At 42.7% G+C, this 13492-nt stretch overlaps 1 protein-coding gene and 1 long non-coding RNA gene across 8 annotated transcripts in view; both read left to right on the plus strand.

The window, feature by feature from the left end:
• The window catches only part of lpp (LIM domain containing preferred translocation partner in lipoma), a 93373-nt gene that overhangs the window by 22264 nt on the left and 57617 nt on the right, over window positions 1-13492 (plus strand). For 4 of the 7 annotated variants that reach the window (XM_019897198.1, XM_019897201.1, XM_019897200.1 and 1 more), the window contains exon 3: window positions 10143-10330. In XM_019897198.1, coding sequence (XP_019752757.1) covers window positions 10147-10330 — 184 coding nt within the window. In that variant the 5' untranslated portion in view covers window positions 10143-10146. The remainder of the gene's footprint in view (window positions 1-10142; window positions 10331-13492) is intronic. The other 3 variants (XM_019897202.1, XM_019897204.1, XM_019897203.1) reach the window with 1 other exon arrangement.
• LOC109532365 (uncharacterized) lies at window positions 10337-11527 on the plus strand. Its single transcript, XR_002171365.1, has 2 exons — window positions 10337-10433; window positions 10954-11527. It is a non-coding gene; the product is annotated as an uncharacterized LOC109532365 (long non-coding RNA).

Genomic DNA, 13492 nt, shown 5'->3' on the forward strand with positions numbered 1-13492 from the left:
CAGTTTGTTTGTTTTCCTTCTCGGTTCATCTTTTCGTCTCTAATTTGCATTTTGGGGAAAGAAAGCACGTTGGCGACACATCCCCCGACCATTTCGAAATGCTTCACACACACTCGCCACTGTTGGCGAATTGGTAAATTCGCATCCTCTACAGCAGTGGTCCCCAAACTACGGCCCGCGGGCCGGATCCGGCCCGCCTCCGCATTTGGTCCGGCCCCCTGAAAATACCACAGAGTATTTTGATTTATTTTTCATCGATGTGGATTTGTCTTTGATCATAAAGTTGGGCTTTTGCAATAAAATGTTCCTTAGTTCTGAACCGTTTTCATGATTAACTATTAATTAGTAACTATTTCATAAACACAGATACAATAAGGTGACATTTGGTGCATATTTCTGTGCCGTTATCTGGCAACGCCAGAAAAAAAAAATCCGAAACCGGCCCCTCTCAGAGAACGGGATCATGGCGAAAAGGTTCAGTAAGAGAAAAATAGAATGCGGGGTATTTAACCCAAAGTGGACAAACGATGTTTTTGTTTCTTTCAGCGCAAAGAAACGTCTATCAGTCTCATCTGTCAAGAGGCGGCTTCATTTTGTGTGGGTTTCTGGGAAACAATCGATTTTTACATTTCCGTACTCTTGCGGCCACCCTTTTTCTGTTCCAGACTGACCCCGGCCCCCACATCACAGAAGCGAAAGCTTATGCGGCCCTCACAGGAAAAAGTTTGGGGACCGCTGCTCTACAGTTTGCGTCGTCTTTTGCCGTTTTTGCCTTCTGCGGTTTGAGTCATTTTGTATTGTGCAAAATACAGAATGAGGAAACCTTGGCGCACTCTGACACAGTGGAAGTTTTTTTTTTTTCTTTCACGGGGGCCTAGAGCTGCTCATTGTTTTGTGTACGAGTTAGTCTTCTTCCTTCTCAAAAGAAGGGCTGGAGAAATCGGCCTAGCTCTTGCCCGTTTCCCCAAAAACACGTTTGCGTATGCGCCGTTTTTAAAAGTCAAGAAAGTGGAGAAATCAGTCTCGGCCTCTTTCATCAGGCGCCGTTGAGAAAACGGGGACGCCGTTGCTACGCGGAAGATAGCCAGGCTCTTAAAGTCATCTGTAGACAAAGTGCCATTGACGAGCGGCGGCTATGCGGCCTTGCCAGGGAGGGAAGGGATTACACGCCTGAGCCCAAAACCCCGATACAAGTTTCAATCGTCTGCATATCGACAACGGAAACAATACCCAAGCTTTTGTCATCTTCCAAACGTTGGCGACGTCAACTCTCTTAATTGCCGGTGAGAATAGTTTGTGTCATTAAGCAAACTGTCGTGGCTTTTTAGCAGCATATGGCCGAGAAGAAATCCCCAAAATCCACACTAATCCGCCAATCTTGTACAGTACACTCACCACGGGGATTAGACGTTCCCACTTTCCCCATGTTTACCTCCTTAGCTTTGCATTGAGCCGAGCTCCCTTTCAGCAAATGTTGTTGTTGTTGAGCTGCGTGGAAGTTGACGTTGCGCGGAGCATCTGGTCAGCGGGCGTAGTTGAATCAGAAAAAAACTTGTTTTCCGCTGCTTTTGGCTTGAAAACGGGTTCACAGTAAAGAAGCAGCAAAGCGCTCACCCGTACGCAAAAGAAGCAATGAAGGAGATCATTGTGCAGTATTTACGGTGCGCCAGAAATCACAGTTCGGGTCATACCTTGCTTTCAAGGTCACGTTCGGTACAGTTTGGTAAACAGGAACAGATGAAATGACATACAATGTTTCCATCCATCCATCCATTTTCCGATCCGCTTATCCTCACAAGGGTCGCGGTGGGTGCTGGAGCCTATCCCAGCTGTCTTCGGGCAGTAGGCGGGGGACACCCTGAACCGGTTGCCAGCCAATCGCAGGGCACACAGAGACCAACAACCATCCACGCTCACATTCACACTTAAGGACAATTTGGAGCGTTCAATCAGCCTGCCATGCATGTTTTTGGAATGTGGGAGGAAACCGGAATACCCGGAGAAAACCCACGCAGGCCGGAGCTGGAATTGAACCTGGTACCTCTGCACTGTGAGGTCGACGTGCTAGGGCCGCCCTTACATACACTGTATTTAAAAAAAACAAACAAACAAACTGCCAGCTGTAAATTTTCCAGAAAATGAAAGTTTCTTCAATAAACAAAACAAAACAAAAAATACAAGATACAACAAAAGTTAAAGAAATCATGTAATAACATAATGTAATAACAAGTCCCCGGTAACAGAAAATAACTTCTCAATTTGACATACCACAGAGATCAGTGTTGTTAAACGACCTTGCCGAATTTGAATGACGAAGGCACTCACCAAGCACGTAAAATGAGGCTTGAAAATTATGCGAAATAAAGTCATTGTCTCCGCTCTCAAATGCTGTGGGCCTGTTTCTCTCTCTCTCTCTCTCTCTCTCCCCATTTCTCTTCTATGTTTCGCATCTTCGTCTTCCCGCATTTTTATTTTTTATTTTTTTGCTCTTGCGGAAGATGCCGAAAGACACCGCAGCCCCGTTCTCAAATGCTACGGTAAATATGGTAAAACTTCAAACGGTAATCGTCTAAAATTTTATCCCGCTTCACTGATAAACAGTTTTCATCCTCAGCGCACTGACTTTCCTAAAGCGGTCCGCTGTGCTTTGATGCGCAACATTTGAGCCTTTGACTTGTTTAGCTTGAAGCCCTCATCGGTCGGTCTTTGCATCCCAAAATGTCAATGGGCGTCCCCCCTCGCAAAATAAATTAAATTCAAACGTGTTAATCCGGAGATGACAGCGGTGACAATGACGGGACATTATTCAATCGTTGCCAGCGGCTACGTGTTTTCAGGCAGGCGGGGTTTCAGTGGCAAATAAGCAAATCAGCGCTTTGGCTTCGGAAGAGGTTTCGGGCAAAGACGAAAAATAGTAAAGCCTATCTGTAAGGGAACAACGTTGCCTTGAATCGATTAAATGTCACATCAAACCAGAGTTAATTGCTCTCATCTGACAGGCAACCTTCTTGTCCTGGAGCTTCTTATTAGCGCTAGCGCGTGGTAGCGCGCTACCTGCATGCGAGCGTCTCTCACTTCCAAATTCAGGCCCCGAAGCCGGTTTAACTTTGCCACGTGAAACGCGGTCGGCGGGTCTATCATAAGCAGACGCACCAAAAAGTCTCGAGAAGCCGTCCCCTAAGTACACGTTTGCGCTTTAGTTTTATTTGTCATTGGAGCATGGCGGAGAAATTTGATGTCTCGCCGTCAAAAAAAAAAAAAAAAAAAAGACTAACCGGAACAGGCTGCGGTCAAAGTTCGTTCACTGTAACCCCGAGTAAAACTTTCTAAAAAGTCTTGTTCGGAAGCCAAAGAGAACAAGTTGCGGGTTATGAATTTGTGTCAGGAGAGGTGTGGCCTTCATTTCCAGCCTTTCATGCTTGCCGCACCTGAATGTTTGGCATGCTAATCAGGCGACTCATATTGATTTGCAGATGCCTGGGTTTGTTTGTTGTCGGCGTGGCATTCCTGCCTTTAAAAGAAGAGCGCAATCCTCGGCGGAGGCTCGCGGCTTTGCGACGTTGATATATTTACAGCTGTCACTCAGCGACCTCCCGAGACGCGAGCGAGATCGACTCCCGAGACGCGGCGCACTTATCAAGGAGCGAGCCGAGCAAGCCCGTCCCGTTTTTTTTTTTTTTCTTTTTGATTCCTCCCCCGCCGACGCGGGCTGTCAGTCAGCGTTCAAGTCACGTTCGGCGTATTTACAGGAACAAGTTTGGCTCCGTGCCGTCATTAGGGAGCAAAGGCCAACTTGAACTGGCATCAACAACATCCTGAGCGTTTTGTCAACATGTTTGAGCGGCGCCCATCATTTATTGTGACGGAAACTTAATTGAATGAAGAAACGCAACAATGTGATGTCATAATTATAGAGTCCCGTTACGTTTATTTAAAGCTTTTTACACACAACTAACTGTATTCCGCACATCAGAAAATTCCAGATGGATACAATAAATGTTTTTGAGAACTTTTTAAGTGTTGATGTTTTTGAATATAGTTCTTTTCTCTGCGTATCTGGATTTTATTTCTTCCCTCAATTTTAATGAGGGAGCTTTGACGAACCTCGAGTGTGAAATAAACAATTGAATTGAATGAAAGAGTGCGCAAACTATTTTGCGGTTGATTATTGTCATCAAAAATAAGTTAATCAGTTAAAAAGAAGATTCAGGGCACTAATAAAATGAAATATCAGATGTTGTTCCCTTGTTTTAATTATGGAGCTTTTATGAACCTCGATTTTGAAAAACAAAAAAAAAACCCAATTGAATAAGTGAGGAAACAGCGTTGATTTATTGCAGTCAAAAACAAGCTAATCAGTAAAAACAAAACAAAAACTAATAGTCACATAAAATGATATCAGATTAAGGAAACACATGACACACAGGAAATGGAATGTAAAGATCACGAATGAATAATCAAACAAAGTAATCACATTCTAATTTGAAATAAAATAATTGAGCATGATGTGTGTGTGTGTGTGTGTGTGTGTGTGTGTGTGTGTGTGTGTGTGTGTGTGTGCGCGTGTGCGTGTGTTTTACGTCTTTGTATCTATTCACAGTTGGCAATCAGATTCGGAATGCTTATCAATAACAATAGCTAACGGGGGACAAATGTGTATTTGTGTTGTGGTTTATGGATTAACCTTCTCATCATCCTCTGTGTATTTAGCCACGTTATGCGGCGGGATAAAACTTATTGCATCCTTTGCGCTCTTTCTCACTGCTCCAAGCTCCTCTTGAAAAAAGAAAAGAAGAAAAAAAAGTCGCACGGGTGCTGCTGGAATCATGTACCTTCTCGAAATTTTGAGCAGAGATTCTGCTAGCGTCCTGCATTGGAACGGTAACTGAAAATGCGGCCTTGATCCGCCGGTGTCTTTTTCACCTGTAAAGCCAGCGTCTGATATTAAACGTTTGTTGTACGGTGACAAACGTCTGTGCCTTTCAGACAAAGCCCAACAACTTTGGGATATTACTGTGTTTGCTTACTTTTTAACTTTTGGATTTAAGTCCCTTTCAGAAGCTGTACCTTGAAACAGTTCAACTAGTACTTTCACACACTTAACTTTACAACTAGAAGTACAGAATGTCAGTACTGTGGCTGCCTTAATGCAGAGGATACCTAACGGTGGACAGACGTAAACAATGAGCGTTAGCATGTAGCTTCAGCCTTTAGCAAGTGTTTGAGTGTTGTTACGAGCGTAAAAAAGTTTTCTTGTTGTTTTTCGCAGTTGCTTTGGACACTGTAAAAAGGTGACGCTAGCTGGCGGCGTTTCTCGTCGGCGTTGTCGAGGCCGCTTTGTGTCAGATGTCCGCTAATTCGGCTCACACGTGGGCGACTGCGTGCAGGTGTCGCAGGTGAAGCGTGTCACAAGTCGCCAGGCAAATTTGTCGTCACAGATTCTACCCACCCCGAGGAGGTGTTGGAAAGGTAGAGGAGCTCCATTCAAGTGGACACCCGTAGCCTCAATTATCATCAATATGCGATCAACAAAACAAATGTGAAACATTCAAAGCAGTGCACACCAAAAGAAACTTTATTGATACCTCACCAGGACAATTTTGGGAAAAGAAGCACACTGCAAGTAATGAAGGAAAAAATAATGAGCTAAAATAGTGAGCTTTTAGGAAAATGGACGGCTTTTAGGTGAGCCTTTTAGTGCGGAAAATACGGTATTCTTATGACTTTAAAATAGATTTGTGTATTTTGTATCCCTTTAGGAAAAGTAATCAAATTTCATGGTGAAAGAATGACATTTCGATTATTTTTATTGCTGTGGGACAGCATGTCAAGTTTCTTATGTAGTGTTTTCAGTAGCTATGTTTCAGAACACTGTGTTTGACTTCGCCGGTGGTCTGACACTGTTGTTACCTCCTCCCGATTAAACTTTTAACACCCAAAAGAGGTCCCGAACACCTCTCCGTGCATCAGTCAGCCTTGGAAGGGCCTCCTGAAAATCTTCGTCTGCCACGACGACCCGCTTGAACTCCTTGCTCGTCGCAGCTTTTCTAAAAAGTCGCCAGGTGGTATGGTGGCGAGAAATGCGGGAAAAACGTCAAGTCGGCGCTGCTGTTTGTATAATGTCGCGTTAACCCACTCAGCCATTCAGGCGTATCCAAAGCGGCCGCCCCTGCCACTGCCGCCATGGGCTCGCTCGCTAGGATGGGAGCGTTGAATTTTTTAGAGCTTCCGCTCGCCTGGCTGAGCGGCCCCCGCGCTTGTTGCGTCATCCAGCGTAAGTGCTAATCCCGGTCAGCACCGCCAACCCCCCCGCCGCCCACCCCCAACCCCGTTGAGGTGGTACGGCGAATGGTGTCTGTTTTAAGTGATGTTTTGATTGGTGCCTAGCCGAGCGAGCTAACTCTACTCCCAGGACGGAAACTTTTTTTTTCTGGGGCGGGGGGGGGGGGGGTCTGTTTTCATTGGGATGACAGCGGCCCATCTAGGCGGCATCTCGCGAAAGGAGTTTAGCTGGCAGTTTCACGTGTCTTACTTGAGCCTTGCTAGAAAGCACGTCATGCCCAAAAGAAAAATGTTTGACAGTGTACCAGAGCGTCTCTGTTTGATGGCTTCCGTGGCGGCCATGAAAAATTAATGCAGCAGAGAAACACCTGCAGCGAGTTCCTCAACGACAAGCGGGAGGAAAAATCGCAAAGTCGGTGGTTAAAACATGGCACTTGTGGAGTGAAAAATGTGGCCTTTTTTTGTGATTGTTTGTTTCTTACTTAATTCGCATCACGAAGATATTAATTGACGGTTAGGATTTAACTCAATTGACCGGATTTGTCTGTAACAAAAATGAATTGATTGAACGGTGGTTAATGGAGTCGGGAAGCAAAATGGCGAGTGCTGGCTAAAAACCAAACAAATCTTTGTCACATTGACACGGTCGGTCGCCTTAGTCGGGAATGACCAACGAGAATGTTGATGACATGATGTAAAAGTTAAAATAAAAATTGTCTTGCTGTACTTGTTCGATCATCTCAGTATTGCGAATAACTGGTTTTAGAAATACGGTCAGCATTATTTGTCCGCAGCAATAATTATGTCAACATGTATGTTGTTGTGCGTAGTAGCGCATAGTCATGAAGCATCCACGCGCTCCATCTTTTAATGTTATCTTCCTTGGACATGCCTCCATTCTACGGCTCCAGATAAGGCGATTTTTTTTAATTTTTATTTTTGGATGATTCTGACCTCTAAAAGTCGAACGCTATGTAGCGCCTCGTGCTAACTAACACGAATCATGAGTTCGGAAATTGTCAAAGCAGGAGATTGTTTAATGCAACTTTGTGTTGTGTGATTACCTGGAAAAGCAACTGTGAAATTGTTGCTCATCGTCGCCAGGAAGAGACACATACGTATCTGTGTACCTTTATACGCTCTGTCGTCATCTCAGTCCGTCGTAAAAATCCTCTTTGTGACGAATCTTCGTGTGGTTGAGATTGACACTGATGACCGTTCCGAATATTTAGTCCTTTTTAGCTCAAATTTGGGTCAGCGATATGGCCATAAAATGAAATTTTTTGCTCCCACAAATCCGATTCGCGATTTTAACAGTTTTTTCTTCTGCTTTGATAAAAAGATTATCAAATGCCAGTTAGATTATTTAAACCTTTGCTTTTTTGATTTTTTTTTTTGCCCTTTCTGTGATTTGCGCCACTTATCCTGAAACCAAACCGCAGCACGCCGTTCCCCCCCCTCCCCACACACACACCCTTTTCATGCCAGCATTAACCGTATCAGTTGACGCAGAAAGAATGCCGTTTTCCACACTGCCAAAATTCTCACTTTTTTCCGCATTCCACGTTTCCCGGGACAACATAATCAGCAATATGTCCCATTTCATCATCACATTTCCCCCTTTTGCATACTTTCAGGCCTTTGTGTGTTGTTTTTTTTTTTTGGGGGGGGGGGTTATTGTTTTTTGTTTGTTGAGCTACCGCTATGTCCCACTAAGTCCCATTTTCTGTTCTATGGCCATCATCACGTTATTTGTTAGCTTTCTGGCACTGACAGATGTTTGAATCGCTGGCGTGCCCAACGCGCACGTTCGCACCAGGTAAGCACAAAACGACGACACGCTGCGATTGTACACGTCGCGATCAAAGCGCGGCGGCGTGTATTGTGTGCGCCGCATTGAATGTGTCGCACGCCTCTGATCATTTTCCTTTTCCTTACCTCGCTTTGTTTTTTTTTTTTTTTTTTTTTTTTGTGAAAGGCGTGTAAGGACAGGTGGGTGTGAGACATCCCGCGTTAAGATATCAAACGTGAGGAGCCGGGTTTTCAGCTGATATTAAAAGATGATTGTGCGTGGGCCCCAGCCATAAGAATGTAAACCCCCCGAATCAGTCGCAGCCGGGATAAGAAGACAGCGCAACCGACAAACAAGGAAAGGGAAGGAGGAAGAGAAGGACGGCAGAAATGTTGCCATATAAATAGTTGAAATAGTTGATGTGATTCGTGGATAAAGAGCCTTCTTGTTGACTCTTGTTTTATTTATTTATTTATTTGTTGCTGTTTGCTATGACAAATATCAACACAGTCAACACACCGTTTCCCTTTTTGGGGAACAATTTAACCGCTACAAAGCAAAGAGCCACAATGCGAACACTGTCACCCTTTGGAACCCGAAATTTGAGGTGTTTACATCAATGTAAAGTCAACATAAAAAGTGTACACACCGTCTTCATATTGCTGTTTTTTTTTTTTTTTTGTGTGTGTGAGCTTGGAAAAAAGATAAATTAACTCAAAACCCCTTTTGCCATTATTATGACCTACAACCTGCACAACTCAAATGTTAGTTTTTTTTTTCTTTTTGAAAGGGGAAGTGGAACAAACGACTGAGATAATGAGCTTTTTCGCCATATTTTTTGCTGACTTTACATTGCTTATAATTAGTTACTTAGCTCCAGTTACTTATTAACAGTTACTTAGTTACAGTTTGGGGACGTGTCCGTGTTCAAAATACTTTATAACCAATCTCATGTTAAATGACATTCCGCAGTTCTGCTCAGTTCTGGTAGTTTTCCTCTTTGCTTATTTCACTTGCCTGAGTTGCCTTCGTAAAACTAACTTGGTTACAGTTACTTAGCTACAGGACTCAGACACAAATACTTATATAGTTACAGTTGTTGTTTTGTACTGTATTTACATTCGCTTGTTAGCATTAGCTTAGTAACCGTAGCTTAGCTAGAGTAGTGGAATAGTATCCCTCACTCGGCTCCAACATAAGCAAAGAATAACCGGCAAAAATAGTGCTACGCTCTTGTTTGCTAACGCTGTCCTGGCTCATGTGCCTGGGCATTTGCCATCAATGCTAACTCCTTTTTAAAAAATGTTTGTAGTGAAAGGGGGCTAACTATGCTGTATTGTTGTTGTCCTCAGTCTCCATCACTTGATGGCATTATCTTAGTAGATGTGGTTTCGCAACAGTAGCTTAGCAACAGTATCTTAGCGAAAGTTCAATTAAGTATGAATTCCAAACAGGGTTTTTGAGAAGTGCGTCAAACCAGCAGCGGTTACAGCAGCATTGCAGCATTTTTTTTTCTCCAATATGTTTTTATTTCATTATTTTTACTGTTGTTGTTGTTGTTGAGTGCGCTTTTGTCTCTCATTTTGATTTGTGGGCTTTGTAACTCAAGAAAGAGAGCAACAAAAGGTTTGGCACTTCAAAGTCGTTTTGATAGTTTTCTTGTTCCAGGCTTTTGGACACATTAAAAGGTGTCAAGATCACAGGATCACGCCTTGCTTCTGCTTGTCTTCTGCACTGACTCAATAGTTAAAAAGTTCACTCAGGTCTCACGCCTCCCTAATTACTTGAAGAGTGTGGAGGGTGCATGTTGTTGAAAAACCCCAAATAATTCCTCTGTTTGCATTAAACATATTTACTGTTACAGTCATTCACTTTATATGATTTTGTTCTCAACATATAGCTATTGTCGTAGCATTGCAATGTTATTCGTGTTAAAATAACAAAAATATGAAACAGTTTCACTCGACAACGCAGAGCTTTATTAAAACATTTCTCTAAAATAAGACTTTGTTCTCATCTGATTCGCCATTTTTCCGCAAATGTGACTATTTTTCTCTCTTCTCACCAGAAGCATGTGGAACGCAGGCAACAGTGGCGACGGTGGTCAGGTGACCGGTAGGATGGAGACCACGCCGTCGCCGGGCAGCGCCAGCATCTCCGTGTCGCAGCAACAGGCGCCCAAAAAGTTTGCCCCAGTGGTGGCGCCCAAGCCCAAGTTCAACCCCTACAAGCATGCTACCGACCCAGATCCCGCAGGTAAACAAAACGCAACCTCGAACGTAACTCTCCTCCGAGACCAATATCGCCAATTAACATTAATTTTAGTGGAAATATTTATCCTAGCAGGACCCATAAAAAAGTCTCAAGGAACCATACCCAAAATTGAACAGGTTGTTGATGTGGCTGTCACGATCAAATCATTTCAGAATTGAATATCCTAACTACTGTCCCATCGAATTTAGCTGAGTCTAGCATTCGTGCAGTTGAACATAAATGAGTTTCCATTTCCACCTAGCGATGCATTTCCACCTAGCGATGCTGGGCTAACTACTTTCTAACTAGCGATGATAGATTAAAAACCTGCGTTGTTACCTTGCTGCTGAGTAACATGATAGATTGCTGCCTTTGACACAGTGGGCCACGGTTCAAATCCTAGTCATGAACGCTAACATCCTAATGGATATACTAGACCCGAATTCCAAGCCACTGCTTGTCTTGTCCGCTACCAAACCCAGATGAAAATGAGTGCAATGCATCAGGAAGGCCATCCGGTGTAAAAACGATGCAAGGTCGGGGAAAAATTTAGCCTTTGACACCTGTTTCGCTGATTCTCACAAATTTTGTTTGACATGTTGATAATACACGGACGCAAGAAAAAGTCTCAAGGACCTGTGTTGAACTGGCCGTCCGCCATATTGGGTGAAATTCACAGTTTGATGATTCGGTGTGAAAACGGTTCTGGGAAGGCCCATTCATTGCCAGTCGCAGCCTTAATTTTCTCATCTGGCACGCCATGGCATCCATTTGGATAGCACAAGAGGCTCTTGACCTGTTATCACATTTACGCTCACGCAAACGCGAGAATCACACAGGCCAATGTGGAAAAACAGAGCTGAGAACAATATTAGTGCCGGTGACACAGAGGGATCCATAAAGGACACTCCGGATGGTGATTAAGAGCGCTCGTCGCTTAAAGCAGCTAATTAGGATTCCTTGTTGAGCGAGCAGCCTCTTGAAGCTAATTGCTCAATAAAGGGAGTGGAAGCGTCGCGATTAAAACACTCTTCCGCTGCTTCTTGTCTCAATTAGCGCTCGCGGCTTCAAAGCCCGTCAAAATGGACACCCCCTAATGCACGGCACAGACCGGAAAAAGTCACAGACGCATGACGTCTTGTTCCAAGTATGTCTCATTGATGAGTGACAGCGACAAATGTAAGCGTCCCCCAAAAAAAATTTTAAAAAATCAGTGATGTCGGATTTTGCTCAACAGAATTGTTGAGCATCGTTTATGTATTTTTATTCATATTTACATGTTTTTTTCCAATGTCCCTTTCTAAAAAAAACTGATTTTTTTATGTTGGTAAAAAAAAAATATATGTTTTTGGGACAGCGACAATATGTAAAAAGAAATGTGAAGATCAAAAATATAAAAGTAAATAAAATAGGTAAAAATTAAAAACGACGATTTGGAGATACAGCTGTGTTTTTTCTTTTAAGCCCACAATGTTTTAAGAATATACGAATGTATGTATATAAATAGAATATAAAATAAAGCAATATATAATTAAATTAGAAAGTTCACATAAAATGGAATAAAAATAAGAATATGAAAATGTAGGTTTTGACACTCGGGGACTCAGAGTGAAAGTAGACATTACAACACAAATTTGGAAGATAGATGATTTTTTTTCTGTATAGCACAGATAAATTAACAATGCAATATAAAAAGAATATACAGTATATATGTATATGTTCATGTTTTTGTAGATGAAGATGTACATGTATATGTCTATGTATATATCTGTGTGTGCGTGCACGCGCACATAAAACCTGTTGTAAAAAAATGTATTTAAAGCCTGTTTTAGCAGACGGCATACTGTCAACGAGCGCTGAAAACCTGTTTTATTACTCTTGGTCTAAATCTTTTCAGTATTTCCAGATAAAAGTGTCTTTGCGCTGCGCATGGGAGAGCGGCTGATCTGCATGGCATCAATCTATAGCGACATGTTAAACCCTCAAATCTGTTGTAAGTCATCTTGAGTCGTCGTCTGGCTCTCGCTTCCCTTCCCGCTGGGAATCGACATAACTTCTCCGCAAAAAAAGATTTGGAGGCGGCGGACTCTGCTACTGGCCTCGGTGTAGCCCCCCCCCCCCCTTTAAAAACAACAAGGGGACAAAGGCGACAGCGAGGCACGGTGCCAAATTGACTTGTCTCTTAATTTCTATGCTAATCCTCATTTTTACATCAGAAGATTGATTAAAAAAAATAAATAGGAGGGATTAATGCGCTCATAAAGGCGTCTTATCTTTTTGACAAGCATCTGCAGACGCTTGCACATGCTGTCACGTTTCATTTTAGTGTCCATATGCTGAAACTTGATCTGCTGGATACATTGATCAACCCTAAAGAATGCTGTATTTACACATAGTGGTGTAGATGTACTCAGATGCACAAAAAAAAACAAAAAAAAAAAATGGGAAAAAGAAGCCCATTACACTATGCTTCGAGAAAAGATGAAAAGGGATCCAAGTAAATACAAAATAATGGAACGCATAAGTTGATACGGACACAAATCGGAAAAAGATGCATAAAGTGAGTCTGTGATGACTTGACTGCAGTGCGCGACACAAAAGAAAAGTCTGAAGAAGACACTTCAGAGAAGTGACGACGTGGCTAAGCGTTTTCGCACCACGCTGTGAAAAAGCGCAGTCAAAGTTTGATTTAAAAAAATAAAAATAAAAATCCTGACAAATGACTTTTGTTTGTATTCTTATTATTATTGCAGTTTGCTACATAAAAGTTTGAAAAATAAATGTGACTGCAGTGTACAGTGTAAAAAAGAAACCAGGTGAAAAAGAGCATGACGTGACCACGAACTGCGCACCACAAAAGCCTGAAAAAGATGCACGGTATCCCAGGCCTCCAAAAAGGAGTTTCAAGAAGCATGACAGCAGATTGTTCCACCCTTAACACTATTGGGCATAAAAGAACCCAATGTGGATTAAAAAATCTGAAAAAGAAGCACAGTGTGTGAGACCAAGCGGACACATCCTTACTGACAGCTCACACCAAAAACAAGAACAAGTTTTACCAGTTTTAAAACCGTGACTTTTAAAATTCGCTGTATATTTTCAAACTGGGAGATTGGCCCTTGCCTATTATCGACCACTTGCGGATCCCCGGGTCGCGTGGTGCAT

This window comes from Hippocampus comes, unplaced genomic scaffold (genome assembly GCF_001891065.2).
Source record: "Hippocampus comes isolate QL1 unplaced genomic scaffold, H_comes_QL1_v1.1 scaffold22, whole genome shotgun sequence".
Taxonomy (NCBI): Eukaryota; Metazoa; Chordata; class Actinopteri; order Syngnathiformes; family Syngnathidae; genus Hippocampus; species Hippocampus comes.